Below are 25,168 nucleotides of genomic sequence, written 5' to 3' on the forward strand. Positions count from 1 at the left end.
ATGCTAGATGAAATCACCAAACTCTCACAACCTGTAGCATATTTACATACACACACATATATCTACAGATTTCCAGTTTTAGTCTCATGCATCTTATTTTTTGTTTGCATTCAACTGTTTAACCCAATTTTTTTTTTTTTTTTTTGAGACAGGGTCTCACTCTGACACCCAGAGTGGAGTGTCATGGTGCAGTCATAGCTTACTGCAGTCTCCACATCCTGGGCTAAAGTGATCCTTCCACCTCAGCCTCCTGAGTAGCTGGCATTACCATGGCCAGCTCATTTTTAATTTAAAATTTTTAAATTTAATTTTTAATTTTAAACAGACACACAACACCACACCCAGCTCTTTTTGTTTGTTTGTTTGTTTGTTTTTAGTAGAGATGAGGTCTCACTATGTTGCCCAGGCTGGTCTCAAACTCCTGGACTCAGGCAGTCCTCCTGACTTGTCTTCTCAAAGTGCTGGGATTACAGGCGTGGGCCACCATGCCTGGCCCAATTGTTTAAACTAGACAAATAAGAGTCTTTTAAAATAGCACTGATTAATCAGTGTTTTAACTTTCTTTTTATTTGAAAAACATAATCACTAACAGAGTTGTCTGACAATACTCTTAAATTTGCATTTTAAGAAAAAATGTTTTACGTGCGGAAGAAACAAAGTTTAAAAATTGAAATCTCAAAACATTTCATTATGGCCAATGGCTTCTGAGGACTGATCATACATCAGTTAAGAGGCTTAAAGTAAACGGAATCCAATCTCTTTGACCAATGTCCTAATTTGACTTGGGGATATGGGAGCATATAAATCAAAAGTATTTTTCCCCAGTCAGGTAGGTTTATTTTATTTATTTATTTTATTTATTTATTTTTTGAGACAAGGTCTCACCTCACTCTGTCACCCAGGCTGGAGTGCAGTGGCATGATCTTGGTTCACTGCAACCTCTGCCTCCTGGGTTCAAGCGATACTTCCACCTCAGCCTTCTGAGTAACTGGGACTACAGGCGCCTGGCTAATTTTTGTATTTTTTGTTAGAGATGAGGTTTCACCATGTTGGCCAGGCTGCTCTCAAACTCCTGGGCTCAAGTGGTCCACCAGCCAAGGCCTCCCAAAGTGCTGGGATTACAGGCGTGAGCCACCGCACCCGGCCCCAGTTAGGTTTTTAAATTTTTTGAAGACTATGAAAAGGTAATTTATTTACTTTTCTTATTGTAAGAAACCTGAAACATCCAGGTGAGATTATCTTAACATGTTACACTTACAGAGATATAGCACAGAGTGGCTTTTAGTTATCCAAATACTTTTCGTTTCAAAATATTCATGTTAAGGAAGAAACTTGTCATTACAAAATCTTAACATTTTCAAAGTTCTCCAAAAGACTGTGCCATTAAGAAACAACCAACCACAGAAGTGGAGAGGCTATGACTATTAAATAGGAGGTTACAAGATGATTGGTTTCACATTCTTCTTAAATCAGAAAACAGGAAATAAATCTATCTATGCTTCAGGTTTACAGCTAGTTTACCTTAGCCAAAAGCTGCAAAGGGATACAGAGGCTGTGAATTCAAGATTACCTGCAGCAGAGATTTCTTCCTTGACATGAATTATTAGGATATTAGAATCAGGGCTATAATATGAGACTATTTGGAGAATACTGTATAATAGACAGAACACAGATTTTAAAGTCAGGCTAAATGCTCACTTGGGGCAAGTTACTGTTTTCTGAACCATCGTTTCCTTCCTTGAAAAATGGGGATAACACTACCTACCTCTTTAGGTTTTTGTTGGCATCAAATGAAAACATGAATAAAATATCTAGCACAGTATCTTATGATAAGTGCTTAAAATGTTATTTTCCTTTCCTGCCTTGCCTCTTCTGATTTCAGTGTATGATATGTTCTTTGGCTTGACAGTAGAGAAATCTTATAACTACCAGTATTTGAATGGTGATTTATTTGTATTTCCACAAATACTTCACTTCATCCTTATGACAACTCTGTGAGGTGAGTATCATCATTCTTTTAAAAATGACACCAAAGGGCCCTTTCCCTTTGCTAGTTTGGCTTTCTATCTCTTCACCATAATACCTCATGGCAGTGAGTACAACTATATGCTGAGTCCCGTGAGTCCTCCTAGTAAATCACTGAACCTGGGGGTCATCTGGGGACCTTCCCAACAGAAACACATAAGACAAGTCTTCTAGAAATTCCTACTCCAAATCCAGTGTGCTATACTCTTAAATTCACTGGTGGTATGGTCTGAATGTTTGTGTCTTTCCAGAATTTATGTTGAAATCCTAACCTCCAAAGTGATGAAATCAGAAGGTGAGGCCTTTGGAGGTGTCTAAGTTCCAAAGGATGGTAAATGTGATTAGTGCTCTTATAAAAGAGGCCCCAGAGAGCTATCTAGTCCTCTCCACTAAGTGAAGACACAGTTAGAAGGCAACTGCTATGAACTAGAAAATGAGTCCTTATCAGACACCAAATCTGCTAGTGCCTTGATCTTGGACTTCCCAGCCTCCAGAACTGTAGGAAATAACTTTCTGTTGTCTATAAGTCACCCAGTCTACGGTAGCAGTCCAGACGGACTAAGACAACTGGAATCAGAGTTTCAAACTTTAGCTACTTTAGGTTCTTACATGATGACTGGAGATATATTTTAGGGCACAAGGTAGATGAATTCTTCTCTCTCTCAGCCTTAGACACCCCTACTGTCCCAAGGTTTCCTAATGCTTTTTGCTTCTGTGACTATAAATCATTTTAGATTATAAAATCATCAGCTCCTCACCTCAGAAAATTGAAGTCTGTGTCACAATAGATAATATATGTGAAAGATTTCTATTGGTAAATCCTATACTAAAACATAGAGCATTTGATAAAACTTTAAAAAGTACACTCAACCCCAAGCCACCAGATCATCCTTACCCTGAACATGCTGAGTTAGTCCTAGTGTTTTCTGTACATCTCGGCAGATCTTGGAGAGGCAATACTGGAATTCCTCATCACAGTCATTCTTGCTTTTGCCACAGGTCTCATAGCACCTGTCGTGTTGGTTGCAACACTTTGTCAGGGAAGGGATACCAATGTTAAGCTGCAAAAGGCATTTGGATGGATTACTGTCAATGAAATGCAAAACTCCTCTGAAGTACCGCATTCAAATAGACTAAATAGGTATAAATGATAATTACTGCTGTATAGGTAGTTCCAAAATCCATTTCTGCCTACAAGTATTTTCTGTGTTATAAATCTCCCCATTACACTTACCCATACCCACCCATGTTACTCTCTCAGCTATGCCTCACTGCTCCCTATTCTGCAACGTTAGAACACTCACAGTTACCTGTCAGTAACAAAATTTCCATTTATCCAAAACACAAAACGTAAGTTTTAAAAAAAGAAAGATGAGGCTAAGTCCATTAACGATTCTCCAGGGGCTAGGCAAGTATGATTTTTGGATACTCAAAGTGTTTGTGGCCTCTCCTTCCAAATAAAATTTACTTTATGTGAAATATCACAGAAAACTTTCCTACAACTCAATTTTTTTTGTTTTTTAATCTTTAAATATTTCTCCATTCCCCAAAGATACTATTACTCTGAATCTATAACTTCAATTATTTTAAATAACTTTATACACAAAATCCTTGTGTCTAGGAATCATTCTCATAAACACTTTTTTCCCATAATACTTGGCTTAGATCCAGTCACTCCTACAACAACCACACAGCTATCCCCCTTAGCCTTGTTTTAATGTCGAAAACATGATTTATCTATAGTTTTTCCCTCTAAGTAGTAGCACTTCTGTACTCCAAACTTTTCAACTACGTATGTGATATTGGGAAATATCATTTAAATAGTACGAACATCTATAAGATTCAAAAACAAAACAATTTTACTTCATTTACTTTTGTTAGTTTTGCCAAAAAGAATCTAATAAACCTGATCACTCTTACACCCAGCTAAATTATTTGTGAATCTAAGAACATGCTGATAGTCTTATATCACCAAAAGTATTACATGATTTACCAGTTACAAAACTTATCAAATAAAAGACAATATTTACATGAACACCAAACAGTGGAGAGCCACATCCATTCGGTGGGGAGGGTTTATAACCATAACGTGGGAAAGGCTTAGATCCTATAAAATATAATGGTATCATAATTAATTTTCAAATATGATAAAAGTAAAATACATACTCAAAAAGGTCAATATGCTACATTAGCCTTAGAAATATTTAATATTTACTTGGATGCTAACATAAGTGCATATGTCTTTATTCTGATGAGCATTAAGAATGCTAATTAGACTTTTTATTTCTCCTGTGGTGAGGAATATATACAAATGTGCACATATATACATATGCACATATATAGCAACACATAAAATGTAATTATTTGTAAGCCTATGCCATACGAAACATACAAAAGCTTATCCTGTACTTCTGGAGATTTCAGAGGTCACCTGCCAGATAGGGTTCATATGTATGAAAGATAAATCCACCCTGTTTTCCTGTACATTCTAACACTTTGTTTTTTAGAGCTAAGACAGTATCTTCCCAACTCCCACAAATGCTTCATTGCATACAAACCTCAATAACCATTAACCAACCAGTTTACTTGGGCAAAGCCTAAGGCTAAGGAAGACAAGGGTCATCTGATGATCATTCAATAACCTTAGTACTACAAGACATTACAGGACCACGCATTCTGCCTGCTGCCCTCCCACCGAGTCAACCATTCCACAAATATACTTCTTTGCCATCTAAGGAAAAGGTTAGGAGGGATACTTGATGAACTACGGTACTCCAGAAGTACTGTAGCTCTAATGAAGTACTTCTAAAGAACAGAAGACTTGGAAGGCTAATGTTCCCCAGTAGCATCAAGGGTTCAGTAACAAGGAAAAAGATGACATTATCATAGCTATCTTAAATTTTGGAGGGTACTTCAGAAACATCTCACCTCATTTAATACAGGTTTACCTCAGAGATATTGCAGGTTCAGTTCCAGATCATCACAATAAAGCCAATATAACAATGAAGTGAGTCACATAAATTTTTTTGGTTTTCCAGTGCATATAAAAGTTTTGTTTAGGGAGGCGGCGATGAGAGGCTCGCACGCCTCCAGCCCGGCCCCGGCCCCCCGGGACGGAGAGCCGAGCAGCCCCGGCTCTGGGCTACGGACTATGGGCGAATAGCTCTGACCACCCGGCGAAGCATGCCGCCTGCCTTGGCCTCCCAAAGTGCCGAGATTGCAGCCTCTGCCGGGCCACCACCCCGTCTGGGAAGTGAGGAGCGTCTCTGCCTGGCCGCCCATCATCTGGGACGTGAGGAGCCCCTCTGCCTGCCTACCCAGTCTGGAAAGTGAGGAGCGTCTCTGCCCGGCCGCCATCCCATCTAGGAAGTGAGGAGCGCCTCTTCCCGGCCACCATCCCATCTAGGAAGTGAGGAGCGTCTCTGCCCAGCCGCCCATCGTCTGAGATGTGGGGAGCGCCTCTGCCCCGCCGCCCCGTCTGGGAAGTGAGGAGCGCCTCTACCCGGCCGCGACCCCGTCTGGGAGGTGAGGAGCGTCTCTGCCCAGCCGCCCTGTCTGAGAAGTGAGGAGACCCTCCGCCTGGCAACCACCCCATATGAGAAGTGAGGAGCCCCTCCGCCCGGCAGCCACCCCGTCTGGGAAGTGAGGAGCGTCTCTGCCCGGCAGCCACCCCATCCAGGAGGGAGGTGGGGGTCAGCCCCCACCAGGCCAGCCGCCCCGTCCGGGAGGGAGGTGGGGGGTCAGCCCCCCGCCCGGCCAGCCGCCCCGTCCGGGAGGGAGGTGGGGGGGTCAGCCCCCCGCCCGGCCAGCCGCCCCGTCCGGGAGGGAGGTGGGGGGGTCAGCCCCCCGCCTGGCCAGCCACCCCGTCTGGGAGGGAGGTGGGGGGGGTCAGCCCCCTGCCTGGCCAGCCGCCCCGTCTGGGAGGTGAGGGGCGCCTCTGCCTGGCCGCCCCTACTGGGAAGTGAGGAGCCCCTCTGCCCAGCCAGCCGCCCCGTCCGGGAAGGAGGTGGGGGGGTTCAGCCCCCCGCCCGGCCAGCCACCCCGTCCGGGAGGGAGGTGGGGGGGTCAGCCCCCTGCCAGGCCAGCCGCCCCGACTGGGAGGGAGGTGGGGGGGTCAGCCCCCCGCCCGGCCAGCCGCCCCGTCCGGGAGGTGAGGGGCGCCTCTGCCCGGCCGCCCCTACTGGGAAGTGAGGAGCCCCTCTGCCCGGCCAGCCGCCCCGTCCGGGAAGGAGGTGGGGGGGTCAGCCCCCTGCCCGGCCAGCCGCCCCATCCGGGAGGGAGGTGGGGGGGTCAGCCCCCTGCCCGGCCAGCCGCCCCGTCCGGGAGGTGAGGGGCGCCTCTGCCTGGCCGCCCCTACTGGGAAGTGAGGAGCCCCTCTGCCCGGCCAGCCGCCCCGTCCGGGAGGGAGGTGGGGGGGTCAGCCCCCCTGCCCGGCCAGCCGCCCCGTCCGGGAGGTGAGGGGCGCCTCTGCCCGGCCGTCCCTACTGGGAAGTGAGGAGCCCCTCTGCCCGGCCAGCCGCCCGGTCCGGGAAGGAGGTGGGGGGGTCAGCCCCCCGCCAGGCCAGCCGCCCCATCCGGGAGGGAGGTGGGGGAGTCAGCCCCCCGCCCGGCCAGCCGCCCCGTCCGGGAGGTGAGGGGCACCTCTGCCCGGCCGCCCCTACTGGGAAGTGAGGAGCCCCTCTGCCTGGCCAGCCGCCCCGTCTGGGAGGGAGGTGGGGGGTCAGCCCCCCGCCCGGCCAGCCGCCCGGTCCGGGAGATGAGGGGCGCCTCTGCCCGGCCGCCCCTACTGGGAAGTGAGGAGCCCCTCTGCCCGGCCACCGCCCCGTCTGGGAGGTGTACCCGGCAGCTCATTGGGAATGGGCCATGATGACAATGGCGGTTTTGTGGAATAGAAGCGGGGGAAAGGCGGGGAAGGGATTGAGAGATCGGATGGTTGCCATGTCTGTGTAGAGGGAGGTAGACACGGGAGACTTTTCATTTTGTTCTGTACTAGGAAAAATTCTTCTGCCTTGTGATCCTGTTGATCGGTGACCTTACCCCCAACTCTGAGCTCTCTGAAACATGTGCTGTGTCCACTCAGGGTTAAATGGATTAAGGGTGGTGCAAGATGTGCTTTGTTATACAGATGCTTGAAGGCAGCATGCTCGTTAAAAGTCATCACCACTCCCTAATCTCAAATACCCAGGGACACAAACACTACGGAAGGCCGCAGGGTCCTCTGCATAGGAAAACCAGAGACCTTTGTTCACTTGTTTATCTGCTGACCCTCCCTCCACTATTGTCCTATGACCCTGCCAAATCCCCCTCTGTGAGAAACACCCAAGAATGATCAATAAAAATAAATAAATTAATAAAAAAAAAAGAAAGAAAAAAAAAAAAGTTTTGTTTACACTATGCTGTAGTCTATTAAGTGCTCAATAACACTGTCTAAAAAAACCAATGTACAGACCTTAATTTAAAAATACTTTATTGCTAAAAAATGCTGACACAGATACTAAGTGAGCACATGCTGTGGGAAATATGGCACCGATAGACTTGCTCAATGCAGGGTCGCCGCTAACCTTCGATTTGTTAAAAAACAAACAAGCAAAAAAACCCCCACAATTATTTGTGAAGTGCATTAAAGCAAAACACATTAAAATGAAGTATGCTTGTATAGAAATCACTTCAACCTACCAGTCACCTACTGGCTCTTTGAATGTTTCCCACAACCCTCCTACATCAAGAAATAACCTATTCTACTGTGAAATGACATCAATTGTTAAGACATTCTTCTGCCTTCTTTTAAGTTCTACCTATAAACAATCCTCTGCCCCTTGGGGAAACAGAAAAATAAGCCAACTCCCTATTTTACACAATAATCCTTTCAAATATTTTGGGCTACAATTTATCTTGCCTTCTAAAATGAGATATTCCCAGGTATTTTACCCTAAGACATGGCAGTTTCCAAATACAACCCCACAGTTGGATACATAGGAGTGACACAAAGTATTCCGCCAATTTTCATTTAACATTTATTGGTAGATTTTATAAAGACAAGGTTACCCTCCAAAAGTAAATTGAGGGTAAAAAAGCAGCTCTTTCAGTAATCAACCATCAAAATAAGTAACCCCTCAAGGTAATAACTGAAAAATGGTTTTGGCTGGGCGTGGTGGCTCACGCCTATAATCCCAGCACTTTGGGAGGTTAAGGTGGTAAAACTGCCTGAGCTCAGGTTTTTGAGACCAGCCTGGGCAACATGATGAGACTCTGCCTGTATTCAAAAAAAAAAAAAAAAAAAAAAATATATATATATATATATATGTATATGTATATATATGAATTTTAAAAAAATAAAAAAAGAAAGAGAAAAAAATAAACGGTTTCAGTGACTTGCTCAGCAGTTCCATGCTCAACTAAGGTCACCATACATAGCCTCAAGAGAGTAGTATAACCTCACGAAGATATAAAGCTATAGCCTGGGCCGGGAGCGGTGGCTCACACCTGTAATCCCAGCACTTTGGGAGGCTGAGGCAGGTGGATCACCTGAGGTCGAGAGTTCAACACCAGCCTGACCAACATGGCGAAACCCCATCTCTACTAAATATACAAAATTAGCTGGGCAATGTGGTGGCACATGCCTGTAATCCCAGCTACTTGGGAGGCTGAGGCAGGAGAATCGCTTGAACCTAGGAGGCGGAGGTTGTGGTGAGCCGAGATCGTGCCATTGCACTCCAGCCTGGGCAACAAGAGCGAAACTCTGTCTCAAAAAACAGTAACAACAAAAACAAAACCTATAGCCTGCTCTAAAGGAAAAATGTATACGAAAAGGAATGGTTAAGATGAGTCTAGAAAACGGAAGGCCAATGATAGCACTTCGTCTTGTTTCTCCAGCCCTGTCCATAAGGAAGGGTTGTTTCTGGACCCCTGGAAGATGAGGGTAGATGACTCAGGCTATCACAGATGAATCACCGTGATCCTTCAACTCTCATCGCCTACTTTTAGTCCTTCATTCTTTTTTTTTTTTTTTTTTGAGATGGAGTCTCGCTTTGCCTCCCAGCAAGCTGGAGTGCAATGGCGCGATCTTGGCTCATCGCAACCTCTGCCTCCTGGGTTCAAGTGAGTCTCCTGCCTCAGCTTCCCCAGTAGCTGGAATTACAGGAGTGTGCCACCAGGCCTGGCTAATTTTTGTATTTTTAGTAGAGACGGGGCTTCACCAGGTTGGCCAGGCTGGTCTCAAACTCCTGACCTCGTGATCCACCCGCCTCGGCCTCCCAAAGTGTTGGGATTACAGGCGTGAGCCACCGTGTCCGGCCCAGTCCTTCATTCCTAAGAAAACAGTTTATGACTTGGCTTCCTACTTACAAGGGCCTACAGAGGAAGGTCCAGTGGGCATCTCAAACTTAAGCTGTCCCTCCTGACATTCACCTCAAATTTGCTCCATTCACAGTTTGCTGTTTTCAGTTAACAGTAATTCTGTCCTTCCAGATGCTCAGAGCAAAAATGTCAGACATTTTTGCTTATGTTCTTACGTTCTTATACCCCACATTCAATCCAACAGTATATCCTGTTGACTCTACCTTCAAAATATTCAGAATCTAATCACTTCTTACCACCTCCACTACTACCAATCCTGCTCCAAGCCACAATGGATTATTGCTATAAACTCCTAACTATTTGCCCTACTTTGGTTCGCCTGCTCCACACCAACCCCCCATAATCCAGTCTCAACACCGAGCACAAATGATTGTATTAAAATATGTTAGATCAAGTCTTTTTCTGCTCAGAGACGCCTTAATGGCTTCTCATCTTATTCAGAACAAAAGCCAAAGTCTATAAAGCCTATGAAACCCTGTATAACCTGGTCTTCCCATGATTTCTCTGACCTCATCCTCTTCCTAGTCTCTCTCTTCCTTTCTTCCTCAACCTATTCCTCTTTGCTGTTCCACAGACACTGCAGGTCTGCTCCTGTCCCAGGGCCTTTGAACCTGCTCTTCCTGTATGTGGATGCTCTTTCTCCTGACACTAGTTTCTCCTTTACTGCTATGGTTTGAATGTTTGCATCACCCCAAAATTCATGTTGAAACCTAATCACCAATGTGATGGTATTAGAAGGTGGGACTATTGGAGGTGATTAGGTCATGTGGACAGATCTCTCATGAATGGAATTTGTGCCCTATAAAAGTGGCCCTAAAGAGCTGCCCTGCCCCATCCATCACCATGTGAGGACACAGCTAGAAGGTGCCATCTATGAACAAGGAAGTGGACTCTTACCAGACATTGAATCTGCCAAATGCTCGATCTTGGACTTCACAACCTCCAGAACTGAGGAATAAATTTCCGTTGTTTATAAGCCACCCAGTTTAAGGCATTTTGTTATAGCAGCCTGAACAGACTAAGACATTCACCTTCTCAGCAAGTCTTCCCTGACCATACTATTTGTAGCACATATGACCTTCTAACATACTATATCACTAATCTACTTATTTTATTATGTCTCCCCATCCTAAAATGTAAACTCCTCGAAAGCAGACATTTTTGTGTTTTGGATTCCCAATGCCTAGAACAGTGCCTGGAATAACTTTGTGATGAATTTTTGCAATAAGTATGTGATGAATTAATGAACAGAAGACTTGGAAGGCTTGGAATATTCATTATAAATGGAGATTATCTGTTAAGAAACCCTGCTGTTTGCCCTAGAGTCTCTTTTGTGCTTGGTGAGCATTCATCAGCCAGCCTCCAAAGACTGATCACTTCTAGCTTGTCACATCTCTTTAAAATACGGCACCTCAGACTGAACACTGTAGGGTAAGATGGGCTTTTTAACCTTTTGTGCTGGATAAAGTACTTGTATTAAAACAGCCTAACACAGTATGTTTCAGCTGTGCCTCATTGCTAACATAGACAGTAGTAAAAAAAAAAAAAAAAATCATCGGTTCTTTCTAAAATGGACTTTTTAATACCTACTGCTAGAGGCTTAGCACTTCTGCAATTTAATTTTGAGTCTAAATATAAGATTGTATATAAGATTCAATCTTGTTAGTTTCAGTTCACCATTCTCGACTGCTGAGCAGTTTTTAAATCTAGAGCTATTCACCCAGTGTTGCCTGTTGCTCCCAGATATTCACAAATTTAAGATGCAGATATTAATCAGGACAGAGGTCCACTACAGATGAGTCCTCTCTCCAAGCAGCCGTGAAGTCATCAAATAGTAACCAGTTTTTCTCACAGGAGTATCATGAGAAACTATACATTTATCTATAGTTTTCTTTGCCCTAACACACTATAAATCTCTTCACAGAAAAGGAGGCTGGATCAGCATTTAATTCTTGGGAAGCCCATTCTAGTTCCTCAAGCTTCATCATGAAACTCTCTTTCGTCAGGGGTTTTGACAATCAACTGTTCAAAATGTTTAGAAACATATCTAGAGATACACACTAAGAAATAGGTCAAGCTGTTAATCTGAAAAAAGTACAATAAATACACCAGAGAATGTTCAAAAAGTCTGGAAACAGGAATAATAATGTATTTACAATATATATTGTTCAGGTTAACAACTGGACTGTTTTAAATTTAGAAGTATATCATCTAAAAAAGTGTCTAGTGGTTAATGAAAAACATATTGAGTGTGTCATTTGAAAATAAAATATAATGTTTATCCTATGTTTCCAACTTTTTAGACACCTTGTACATTCTCCCTCCCTCCCATCTGCCAGTCTAGAGATTTCTGGCACCTCACCCTTTTCCATGAGAAGCAAAGATTACCACCCTCAGACAACCGATATGGGCCTATGGCTTTAAAGACATGTGTCTCAATTGTCTTATTTTGTTTGTTTGTTTTTTTCTGAGACTGAGTTTTGCTCTTGTTGCCCAAGCTGGAGTGCAATGGCGTGATCTCAGCTCACTGCAACCTCTGCCTCCTGGGTTCAAGCGATTCTTCTGCCTCAGCCTCCCAAGTAGCTGGGATTACAGGCATGCGCCACCATGCCTGGCTAATCTTGTATTTTTAGTAGAGATGGAGTTTCTCCATGTTGGTCAGGCTGGTCTTGAACTCCTGACAGGTGATCTGCCTGCCTCAGTCTCCCAAAGTGCTGGGATTACAAGCGTGAGCCACCGCGCCCGGCCTTTTTTTTTAATCAGAAAGATACTTCCCTCAATGTACATACAACAGCAGTACTTCTATTTTTCCTTCCCTTTGTATTTTATCTAAATCCATAGACTCTGATTTCAAATCTATAAAAACATTCCTGATGCTGATGATGTGTGTAATGACAGTGATACATATATATGTGTATGCATGTGTGTAAATATATAGACATTTTCTCATAAGAGATAATTACCTTTGAATGGGGGAATGATCAGACACAAATGAAGTCAGAAAAACTAAAAACATGCCCACCATAGGAGAGTAAAGAGGAAGAGATAGTACAGAGAAGGACAACTGGCAAAAATGAGAATGGAGGTACGAGGAAGTAGGAGGCTGCTGTGCCAAACAGGGCTAGTGGTTATAACTGTCTAAAGAAGAAAAGTTGATAAAAATCAAGTAATAAAGAGCCAACATCTACTGTACATGAAAAACTGGATAATAACACCATGAAATAAATGCTGGTAAAAAGTTTGGCTCCCTAGTGTAAATGGCAAAAGGGGCATATGTGTATGGTTCTTTAGTTTTTTTCAAGGCAAACTCCTAATGTCATTTCCTCAGAGAGGTCTTCCCTGCTTACCCAATCTAAAATAGCACCCCCTCTCTTTCTAGCATTTATTGACCTAATTAACATTAACATTAGTCAGTTTCTATGAAGAAAGGACTTAGTCTTGCTCACCTAGAAGATATTTAGCACACAGTGGGCACCCAATAAATTACCAGATTAAAAAATGGGAAACATTCTTTGATGAAATTAAAATAATTCCTTATCCACAGCAAAAAACTGAAAACTTGGAAGTAACTAGTTTCCTGAGAAATTCTAAAGTATTTTGAAATTCTAAATTCACCTTTAAATTAAAAGTTATTTCTGAACAAGGCAAGTTATATAGACAGTTCTTTATTAGAGGTTAAGTTGATTCAGACACCAATGTTACAAATGTATTAATATTTTAAATTTTGTTATAGTTTTATAAATGGCTAAGCATTTTAAAAATTAGCATTTCTACTGGTGCCAGTTTTTACAAATAAAGCAAAAACTCAATAATGGAAGAAACAAAATCAGAGTAACATCAAAACACCATGATGTGTTGGGGCCATTGTCCTCTAAAATTTGTAAGCGGATACAAACCAAATCCACTGTGTACAACTGCATGGAAAGACTATTCATTAATTTCCATTTTTGACTTAAGCAATAGCTCCTTCTCTTGATTGTTTATCATTTGTATGGACTGCTGAAATCTAAAGATTTTCATAGACTGAGACAAAGTTGATTCTTTTCCATGTATTTTTTCTAAATTTGATGCAAATACTTCCAGATAGACCAACTGTTTTCACCTGACAGAATATGAAGCAGATGACAAGCACAAGAAGTAGTCTGCTGGGTCACACAAAGGTCTCATGGCAGAGTTTTGTAAGATTCCAACCTGCACTCCCAAACACTTGAGACTTTAAGTATTCATGATCATTAATCTCCAAAAGGTCCTTATATTACTTTATTTTTCTAGTCTGCTCACTTTTATATTTTCCTCAAATCTCCAACATCCCCATTCTCCATCTTCTCTGTCAGCTGATGACCTGGATTCCTACTTTACTGAGAAAAGCAGGCAATCAGGAGAACTTGAACATCCACCCACTTAACCAGCATCAGTGCTCATATCCTCTACCTGTGTTCCTATTAACAGGGCTATGCTATAAGCTCTTGGCCAAACTCTCTAAGTATGTACTAGAAACTACCCCCTCTCACTTACCCAAGGCTATGACTCCAACAATTCTCTCCCTCGTCAGTATTTCTACTCTCCACTGAACCATTCTCAAAAGCATACAAATGTGTTATTATTTTTCCTAATGCCTGAAAACTGTTCTTTCCACGGTCTTCCCCATATCAGTTAATGGTAACTCTGTCCTTCCAGTTGTTCAGGCCAAAAACTGTGGTATCATTTTTGACTTAACTCATACCTAACTTCTAAGCCATCAGCAAATCTTTTAGGTCCTTCCTTCAAAATATATCCAAAATCCAACTACTTCTCATTACCTCTGTTGCTACCAACCTGAGCAAAATCACCCATCTTTTGTCTGGACTCCTGCATGCGTCACCCTGCTTCCATTTTTACTCCCCCACTCCCTTGACCCCTTCTGTTCTCAGCACAACAGCCAGAGGGATCCTAGAAAACATACGTCACTGAATTAATTAATGACTTATTCATCATTCTAAAAACATTTACAAGCCAGTTTTGTGTTCTATTTTTCAAAGGAAATCGAAAAGTTTTCTTCCTTAAATCTTCCTTGCTGTCAGGGAGAAAAAAGTTGAAGAAAATAACGGATCATCAAATTTATTTCCCTAAATACTTAACTCTCAATAAGGCCTTTTTCCTACCCAAGAGAGGATGGCCAAAACTAAGAGAGCAAGTCTCCATAATGCCAGTCCCTCAGGTAAAGCAAGGACATGTGCCCTTTATTTGACCAACCTCTCCCTACCATTAACTCACTCTTTTTTTTTTTTTTTTTTTAAGCTCTCTTGATCTCTTTCTTGCAACTAAAACACCCCTTAATCACCATGTTTCTCCAGATTTGGGATTGTTTTGTTTGGTTCTGATTTGGTCACCTGAATTCCAAAATATAGGAAAGGTTGAATCATTGTTCCAGAGAGACTGCTCGAGTAACGGCAATTTTATTATTATTATTATTATTATTTTTGAGACAGAGTCTTCCTCTGTCACCCAGGCTGGAGGCACGGTCTTGGCTCACTGCAACCTCCGCCTCCCAGGTTCAAGCTATTCTCCTACCTCAGCCTCCCAAGTAGCTGGGACTACAGGTGTGCACCACCATGCCCAGCTAATTTTTGTATTTTTAGTAGAGACGGGGTTTCACCATGTTGGCCAGGCTGGTCTTGAACTCCTGAGCTCAACTGATCCGCCTGCCTCAGCCTCCCAAAGTGCTGGGATTACAGGCATGAGCCATCACGCCCTGCCTAATTTTTTTTTTCATTGAGATCCAATTATCTATCAGTATGGTGACTTGGACTTGAAACCACATGTCCGTTAAACGTAGAGTACTTACTAAGACAAAAAATTTTTTTTCACTGAGGCATATAACATTTCTTAAATTCTCAAATTCCTTTGTGTTTTTTGTGCCAGAGACCTTACTCTAAACTCCAAAGAGTAAATTTTGAGAAGCCTGTAGAAGATGAAAAAGATTAAAAAGAAAGATTAAGCCAGGTGTAGTGGGGGCATGGCCTATAGTCCTAGCTATTTGGGAAGCTGAGGCAGGAGAATTGCTTGAGCCCAGGAGTTGGAGGCTGCAGGGAGCAATGATCACACCACTGCCCTCTAGCCTGGGCACAGAGGGAGACCTTGCCTCAAAAATATTAACAAAAAATAAAATAAAAAGACTAAAACAGTATTTTAACAAGGCTGGTATTCATTCAACTTCAGGGATGTTTTAAATGTAAATAAACTCTAGAACCCTAGACTAATAAATTTATGAAGACGACTCCTTCCAAGTCTTCCCTATCTCTGTAAATGGCAACCGTTTCCTTCCTTTGGCTCAGGCCAAAACCTTCAGAGTCATCCTTGACTGGCCTTTCTCCTCAGGTCCACTGCACTTGCTATTCCCTCTGCCTGGAATGCTGTTTCTCCAAATAACCACATTCCCTCCCCTTACCACGTGCAGATTTCTTCTCAAATATTCTTTCATCAGTGAGGCCTTTGCTGAACAACCCATTTAGAAGAGTAAATTGCCTCCAACATGGCCCCTCGTCTGCCCTGATCAGACTCCACACTTCCCCTAATTTTACTTATTTACTAGTTTACTGCCCATCTCTCCCTCACCAGAACTCAAGCTCCACGGACAGAGATTTTTGTCTGTTTTATTAACTGCTGAATCTCAAATTAGAACAACATCTGAAGCACAGTTGGGACTCAAATATTTGTATAATGAATAGGAATGACTAAGTAAAACTGTAACATTTGCTTTAGGAAAGGCAACTATTTGATCCTTAAATTATGCACTTAATCCTCCGAACAAGTTCTACAAGAATAAAAGCATCTTCATGAAGCATACGTTTAGGTGGTAACGTTTAGGCACAAATTTAAGAAGCAATGCAACATGTCTCAGCACCTGTTCAGCGCTTTAAAGTATACAAGATACAGTTCATCCTTTACTTCTATTAACATAAAACTAGAAATTATCTTGAAAATTGCAGGCAGCAGGTGGCATCACAGGTTTACATGATACCAGTTCCTTTTAAGTTCACCTATACAATCAGGTTCCAACAATGAAGTCACTGGATCCCCTATTATTTTCCGCTGCCAGCATAATGAGACTCTAACCTTGGCTAATCTTATTGGAAACATGATCTCCCAAGTGCTCTCTTAACATTTTCAATTTCCAAACAAAAGTCCAATATTTTTCTGACCTATTAAAATATTTAAGCACTCAAAAATGTGCTACAGAAGAACCATCTCTGCCTGAAATACTGAGTTGATTAGTACTCATACCGCCACCAAACAAATTCTCAGGTTCAAAGAGAAAGTTCAAAAAATATTAAAAGAGTAAATGAAGATAACTGTATTAACGTTAACCAACAATGAGGAGGAGGCGGGTCACTGATATCTAAGGAAAGAAGAGTTATCGGAACCCTTTCTCAACACTCGAGTACACCAAAAGTCTGTACAAAGGTCGCAAGTTATTGTCTATGGGTTTGCAGAAAAGAAACCATTTAATATCAATTATAGAGAAAGTTAATACGGCGTGGTTTTTAAATTCTCAGTTTGCTTCGCATGTTCATCCAATTTACAGAAGCAAAAATGAGCTAAAATCAGTCTGTTCCACTCTATTCCCATGATTCCTACGTCAGTAAGTTCTTGGGCAACTTGGTGCAATTGAGGGGGGGAAAAGGTAATTCAGAAGCAATGCAAATGGGACGGAGAGTACACTCAGGTGACCTCTCACATTCTAACAATAGTGGTGCGAACTTGTACCCAGCTTGCTCAATCACTAGAACGGCAAGATTCTAGCAGTGGTTAAGTTTTTCCACAGCCGAAGGACACCGTCAAGGTCTGCCTTGCATCTGTCACTCACACCTCCAGGATCTCCGTCACCTCAATCCCCCGAAAGCACGAGCCCTCGCTGGGCCCGGGTGCCCCCTCACCGTCATTGCATTTATACTGGCAGAGACCGTCCTCGCCTCCCAGGAGGTCCAAGGCGGCGTTCAGGTACGTGTCTATCTTATGAACGCCGTTCCGGATGGTCTTCAGGGTGGCTCTCCAGTCGGTGGTCTGGGCCTGCTCCTGGCACCTGACAACAGCGGCCATGAGGAGGAGCAGGAGGGTGAGCGCGGGGCGCGAGAGCAGGGCCATGCGCGCAGCGCCGGGCTCTACGGGTCCCCGAGCCGCGGCGGGGGGCGCGTCCCCACAGAGTCCCCGGGACGCGCTAGGCAGCGGCGCGGGCCCCGGGCTTGGCAGCAGCCAGCTCCATATCCACGCCTCCTTCCCGGCTGGCCCGCAGGATCTCGCTGGCTTTACGTGAACCGCCCCGGGCAGGCAGCGCCGTCGCGGGAACGCGCCCGCTCACCTGGACCAGCGCGCCCGCTCACCTGGGCCAGCAACCGTCCCCTATGCGCCTGCGCCGGAGCACGGCGCGTCAGCGGCGCACGGGAGGGGCGGGACGCGCAGGCGGTGGGGCGGGGCGGGGGCGGGGAACCGGGGGCGGGGCCTCCATGCCCACGTGGTCTCCGTGGCGCCCTCCCAAGGCCCTTGGTCCTGGTTCACAAGAGAACCTTAAAAAGTACCCAGGCCTGAGCCCCTTTTCTAGGGAGCCTGATTACGTTGTCCCAGGTGGCAGTGGGCGTCGGTATTTTTTAAGAAAGCTCTCCGGGCTGTTAACCGTGAAGCGAGAGTGCAGAGCTAACCCCGGTGGCCTAACCTGACCAGTCGGGGCTCAGCACAGTAGCCCCGAGAGACAAGCTTTTCTGGGTGTGGACAACATCGGAGAAAATGACCCCTGTACCCCCTCGCAGAGAGCGCTGCGAGAGGTCCAACTGAGTTTCCGGCTTGAAGACGTGGTTCCACTGGCAATGTGGGCAGAGTCCAGCTCTCAGCTCGCAGAGCAGGGCTTTTCCTCCTTGCGTCCTCTCCCGGTCCTCCAGATCTGCTGTGGCCGCGGTTGGGGGAGCGGGATCTGGAAGATGCCAACCCATGCCTTGGCAGTGCCTGACTCTAATCAGGACGAGCTAAATGCTAGTTTAGACTTTCCGGAAAAAGAAAATGGGCCAACAGTAAAAATCATAAAATTCTCCCCTGGTAAGGAAGAAACAGTAGTGTAAACTTAAATACAGTAAAAAATAAAATAAATCTTAAGGAAGTCATTGTTTTCCTACTCGAGGGATTTTGTAACTTGATAGTTACAGTGACGTTTGTTTCTCTGGACCTACCACCCTGCCCCCAGCATTGTGCGGGATCCATAAATAACTATTGCAGTAGTACTTTGTATCAGTTATAAATATGTTTATCTTAGTATCACAGCAGTTTCCAAGAATTTTACAGTAAGATCCAGAGCAATGTTGAAAGTATTGGGCAGGCCAAGCGCGGTGGCTTATGCCTGTAATCCCAGCACCTTGGGAGGCCTGGAACTCCTGAGGTCAGGAGTTCGAGACCAGCCTGGCTCACATGGTGAAACCCCATCTCTACCAAAAATACAAAAAATTAGCTGGGCGTGGTGGCGGGCACCTGTAATCCCAGCTACTCGGGAGGCGGAGGCAGGAGAATCACTTGAACCCAGGAGGTGGATGGATGTTGCAGTGAGCTGAGATTGCACCACTGCACTCCAGCTTGGGGCACAGAGCGAGACTCTAAAAAAAAAGAAAGTGAGTAAGTATTGGGCATAGGTGTGTCCTTTCTATAAGAATTACCAATAAGTTCTAGGTTTGGCCTTTTGTGTTTGTTACAAACTAAATGAGCTTATAATAAACGTTCAGTGCACAGTTCATAAAAATTACATCCCTCTTTATTGAGTGCTTACTATGTGCCAGGCACTTCATGAATATGATCGCTCACATTCAGAACACTGCTTTACAAGGATGCAGCCTTTGGGCAAGTTAGAAACATAGAAATGCATTCCTCCCTACAAACGGGGTAGCCCAACAAACAGTGTAGCTCCTGGCTGGAGACTGCCTGCACTTCACTCAGCCCCTCAACCAGGAGTCTTGGGCAGTGATTAATTCCTACCACAATGGAGAAGGGGGAAGAATGTTCCCTGGAAGGTATTATTATCTTCCTCTTTTACAATAAAAGAGTCGAGGTGAGAAGTCATGTGACAGTATCTACTCCAAACCAAGGCCTCTGTCTTCACAAAATACCATAGATATTTTTATTTTTTAATTTTTAGACAACACATTTCAATACATTTTAAAAAGGGAACTTAGAATCATTATCTTAGCTTTCTGGAACATTGGTTTCTCAGCTCCAAAGTATGAAAGTTGGACTAGATTACCTCTGAGATACCACCAACTGAATCCTTAAACCAGGCTTGGTTCTTACAACTCTTCTTCCAGAGAAACTCCCTAGTCCAGGGACAAGACTTTCAAAAGAAAGGATAGAATGTAATAAAATAACCTGGTTCCAGCCCTCAGTTATGACCCAAAGCCTCTCCTTTCCCCCACTTTCTCTATTTATTTACTTCTTTGTGATCTCATCTAATTTCTTACACCTTAACTACAGCCTATACTCTGAGGAATCAGACGTAGTTTTCTTTGTCTGATCTCTCCTTAGGGATTAAATTCTCAAATGCCAGTTCTTCTGGCTGATGGAGCTGTTCTCTTTCTCTCAAGCAAATCTTTTCCACTGTCTTCCCCATGAGAATCACCACCATTTTTGTAGAAAACAAGACTCTAAGTTTTATTTTCACATTCTTTTCACATTTAATCATTATATATTTGTTGTTCTGCTGCAGTAATTACAAGGTTTACGTTTTCCTCTTAATTGATGCTGTTAAATACCAGGGATCTGCATTGACCACAGACTATCTGTATAATTTGTAGGGCTCAGTGCAAAATAAAAATACAGAGCCCCTTGCTCAAAAATTAAGAATTTCAAGGTGATGGCCGGCTGCGGTGGCTCACGCCTGTAATCCCAGCACTTTGGGAGGCCGAGATGGGTGGATCACGAGGTCAGGAGATCGAGACCATCCTGGCTAACACAGTGAAACCCTGTCTCTACTAAAAATACAAAAAGTTAGCTGGGCATGGTGGCGGGCACCTGTAGTCCCAGCTACTCGGGAGGCTGAGGCAGGTGAATGGCGTGAACCCGGGAGGCAGAGCTTGCAGTGAGCCAAGATCGTGCCACTGCACTCCAGCCGAGGCCACAGAGCAAGACTCTCAGAAAAATAAAAAAATAAAAAAAATAAAAGAATTTCAAGGTGATAACAGCAGAGCATTAAAATAAGTGCAGAGCCCTTTTGACTGTGGGGCCTTGTGCCACTACACAGGATGCATGCTCTGATTTACCATATCATATAAATTTTTTTTTTTGAGTCTGTCTCTGTTGCCCAGGCTGGAGTACAGTGGCACAATCTCAGCTCACTGCAACCTCCGCCTCCCAGGTTCAAGCTATTTTCCTGCCTCAGCCTCCCGAGTAGCTGGGATTACAGGTGCCCGCCACCACACCTTGCTAATTTTTTGTATTTTTAGTAGTGATGGGGTTTCACCATGTTGGCCAGGCTGGTCTCGAACTCCTGACCTCAAGTCATTCCCCTGCCTTGGCCTCCCAAAGTGCTGGGATTACAACATGAGCCACTGTGCCCAGCTCATCTCACGTAACTTCTAGATGACCCACTTCCATCTTTTCTTCCCAAATTTTGGCATAAACTGTTTGAAAAGAGCCTTCTTTACAGGACGCTTTCATCTAACCAGAAAAACCTGTTATTTTCATGACAGACATCATTAGTTGCAAATCCACAGCTGTGTTCCAGGTCTTTCCTGCTAGAGAGTGGCTAGCTTGTCTATATATACTTTGTGGTGGGCAGGAGCTGAAGATAGGAAGTCAGTTACGATACAGTAATCTAGGTATGGCATAAGTATGGCTTGGTCCAGGAAAGGAGCAGTGGAGGTGTGAAAAGTGCTCATATTCTAGATGTAACTTGATGGTAGAGCAGAAGGGATTTGCTGATGGACTGAATATGAGAGAAAAAGAGGAATCAAGGATGGCATTGAAATTTTGGCCTAAGCCACAGGAGAGAGTTCTAACTGTCAGAAATGGGGAGAATTGTGGAAGGAGAGGGTTTTGCAGGAAAATTTTAAAAATAAATTTCAGTCATACCATATCCAAGAAGCTTATTCTGAGTCTGCAGTTCAGCATAAAGGTTAGAAACGCATTGGGAAGTTGTCAGAATAGAAATGGCTTTTAAAGTCATGGGGCTTAGCTGGGCGCAGTGACTCATGCTTGTAGTCCCAGCACCTAGGGAGATCAAGGCTGGCAGATCGCCTGAGTCCAGGAGTTCAAGAGCAGCCTGGGTAACATAGCAAAACCTTATCTCTATAAAAAAATACAAAAATTAGCCAGGCATGGTGGTACATGTCTGTAGTCCCAGCTACTTGGGAAGCTGAGGCAAGAGGATCCTTTGAGTCCGGAATGCAGAGGTTGCAGAGAGCCAAGACTGCGCTATTGCACTCCAGCCTGGCAACAGAGCAAGACCCTGTCTTAAATAAATGAATAAATAAATAACATGGGGCTAAATGAGATCCTCTAAAAAGTGAGTGTACACAAAGAAGCAGAGCAGGGTCTAAGTCTTAGGAGGTCAAGGAAAAAAGAACAAATAAAGGCGCTTAAGAAGGAGCAGCCAAGTGCAGCAGAAGTGGAAAAGTGCTATATTCTGGTGTGTCAAAGAAAGACAGAACCACCCATTCTGCTGATATGAGGAAGGTGAGGGCCGGATATTGACTACTAGATTTAGTAACTTGGGGGTTATTGGTGAACTTCACAAGAGTCTCATTGATGTACTGGGGAGAAAACACAGTTGTGGTCAGAGGAAGAAAAGAATTAGAAATGGCAATTACAGGCAGGACGCAGTGGCTCATGCCTGTAATTCTAGCACTTTGGGAGGCCAAGGCGGGCAGATCACACGGTCAGGAGTTCGAGACCAGCCTGGCCAATATGGTGAAATCCTGTCTCTACTAAAAATACAAAAAAATTACCTGGGTGTGGTGGCAGGCGCCTGTAATCCCAACTACTCGGGAGGCTGAGGCAGGATAATTGCTTGAACCCAGGAGGTGGAGGTTGCAGTGAGCCGAGATCATGCCACTGCACTCCATCCTGGGCAACAGAGCAACAGTCTGTCTAAAAAAAAAGAAAAGAAAAGAAATGCAATTACAGTGAATATCAAAATAAATTATGAAAATATAAAATATACTATATTTGTGCTTATTCTTGTCTGAATGATATATTAATAAATACCTTGGAATGGGAGATTCTGGGTGGCCGAGACTGGCTTTCTTTTTTCTTTTTTCAGAGACAGAGTCTCATTCTGTCACCCAGGCGGGGGTAGCATGATCATAGCTCACTGTACCCTCGAACTCTTAGGCTTAAGCAATCCTCCTGCTTCAGCCTCCTGAGTAGCTAGGAATACAGGTGTACACAACTGTGACTGGCTAATTTTTGTTATTGTTATTATAGAGATGGGGTCTCCCTATGTTGCCCAGGCTGGTCTTGAATTCTTGGGCTCAAGTGATCCTCCTGCTTTGGCCTCCCAAAGTGCTGGAATTACAGTCATGAGCCACCGCACCCAGCCCTACACTATATTTTCTATATAGAACTTCCCAGAACAATAATCAGGATAGGCAGTCAGATCTCAGATCTCTTCTAGAAACACCTAATGGTTTCTTCTATATATATGAGCATCATGGAAAAACATGGTAGTATTGATGAGATGAGAATGCAAAATTTGTGGGGTTTAACGTACCATATTAACTTAGAATGCTTGGAAACTACAATATTACACAATGCTTTGTGTTATTTTAAATAACAAAAAATCAATAAAATATTAATGATCAACAGCAATTTCTATTTTTTAGTATTTTCCAATGTCTCACTAATGGCCTCAGCAGTGTTGTGATGAAAATAAAAGCCACGTGGTGAAAACAGTTCCAGCCATAATGGTTAATTTTTGTCCAGGATGAAAATAAAAGCCACATGGTGAAGCAATTCCATCCATAATGATTAATCTATGTCTAGTGCCAATGTCGCAGGAATCAGGCAGATGAGAGAGACTTCGGGGTAAAGCAGGAGGATCTTTATTGAGTGTACTCAGACTTACATCTGGAAAACTGGGCCTAGAACAAAGACAGCACTTGACTTTTATACACACTTCAAAAAGGGAGTGGGCTAGTTGAAGCAGGCTTACAGTTACAGTGGTGTGAAAGCAAGGATACAGAGGCAGAGCAATTAATCAAATTGTGACAGGTTCATAACTCAGGATTACATATGACCGTTGCTATGCAACCCAGATGTCAGTTATCTAGGTTTTCCTTTAGTGCCTAGCACGGCTTATTCCATGACCTTCACTATGGCGTCCAGGTGGCTGTATCTCAGGCCTGCTCAGACAGTTTATGACCTTCACTCCACTACTTAGATAAAACAGAGTGCTTGAAGTTGCTAGTTACAGAGAACAGGAATCTATAAACTCATACTATAAGAGAAAGGAAAATTTGATTTTCTTCTCCTTATGTTGAGGGAGTGCTGGGAGAGTCTCCAGAGCACATTCCTTTGTGTCCTAGCTTCTTAGATAGTGTTTATCAAGACTCTTTTTCCTGGGTCTGGGCCTTGCCTGCTACTGCCTTTGGGATGAGTCAGCCTAATACAGGAAAGCTTACTTCTTTCTCTTTTTAATTTTATTTTTCTTTATTTCTTTAATTTCCCACCTCACCAAGGCTAGAAGTTTCGTCTCTAAAAGGGAACTTAAGTTAAAGAGAAATAAGTACTAGGTTCCAGCATTTGGCTAGAAAATCAATGGCATTAATAGCTTCCAAGCTGGGACAAAGTGAAGGACAAGAGATGGCTGCACCAGATCTATGAGCATGGGCTTGTTCCATAATATGTTGAAGACAATGATCCTCTGCTTGGGTATGGTGGGGGGTCTACCATCAAGAAAATTTGATCAAAAAGATATTTTCAAGTTATCTTTGTATGCACAATGTAAGATTGCTTGGCACACAGGAGGGATGGAAAGAACCCACTTAGTTGAGACTGCAGGGTTTTAAGCCACCAGGACAGAGTCCGTATGTAGTTTTTCTAATTAGGGTTCCTGGCTACTTCCAAACCTCTGGTTGATTTTCAGCTTCGTATTTCCTATCACGTACTGTACACCTTCACTGGGCTTCCTTAGACATCACAACTTCAAAATATCCCTAACTGTCTAAATCTGATTCCATTCCTCTACTTCCTTCCTTTCTGTACTCAGTGGCAACACCAATCACCTCACCATCTAAGAGACTGGGAATTATCCTAGTCTCCAATCCCTCTCCCTAGTACTGTAATCTATTTGTCCCCAAATGCCATCTATTTCACTCAACATATTTAGAGTCAGTGCCATCCTTTTTATCCCTGCTTTAGTTTCTACCTTCATTATTTTTCATTTGATTACTCCAAGAGTGTCTTAACCATCTTCCCTACCCTCTCTCACCCACTTCCAATACATCTTCCTTGCTGTCTCCAGCTTGAACTTCCTAGAATCCTTTAATGGTCCAAACACTTTGGTATGAGGCTCTCCCTGTTATGGCCTTTCCCCCTCTCCAGCTCCTTAGCTGCACCCTGGGCTACAGTCACTATGAACTGCTCTCCATCCTTGTGTGTGGTTAGCTCCTCACACTGCAGGGCCTTTGCATTTGTATCTGCCTGGAAAGTTCTTCCATAATTCAGACTAAGCTCACCTCTGCAGAAGCCCTCTTTAATATGTCAGGCTGATTTCTAGATCTCCCTTTAGTTTTCCTTACCATTGTACCTGGCAAGGTGCAGCCGCATAATTTATTTTCCC

General features: G+C 43.8%; 1 protein-coding gene across 1 annotated transcript in view; it reads right to left on the minus strand.

Annotated features, from left to right (window-relative positions):
• Positions 1 to 17,798, minus strand: part of PLA2G12A (phospholipase A2 group XIIA) — a 22,404-nt gene extending 4,606 nt beyond the window's left edge. Inside the window, exons 1-3 of the mRNA XM_003310444.6 lie at positions 17,298 to 17,798; positions 4,056 to 4,132; positions 2,921 to 3,086 (exon numbers count right to left, since the gene is read on the minus strand). Coding sequence (XP_003310492.3) covers positions 2,921 to 3,086; positions 4,056 to 4,132; positions 17,298 to 17,505 — 451 coding nt within the window. The 5' untranslated portion in view covers positions 17,506 to 17,798. The remainder of the gene's footprint in view (positions 1 to 2,920; positions 3,087 to 4,055; positions 4,133 to 17,297) is intronic.
• Between the last annotated feature and the right edge of the window lie 7,370 nt (positions 17,799 to 25,168).

Source organism: Pan troglodytes, chromosome 3 (genome assembly GCF_028858775.2).
Source record: "Pan troglodytes isolate AG18354 chromosome 3, NHGRI_mPanTro3-v2.0_pri, whole genome shotgun sequence".
Lineage (NCBI taxonomy): Eukaryota > Metazoa > Chordata > Mammalia > Primates > Hominidae > Pan > Pan troglodytes.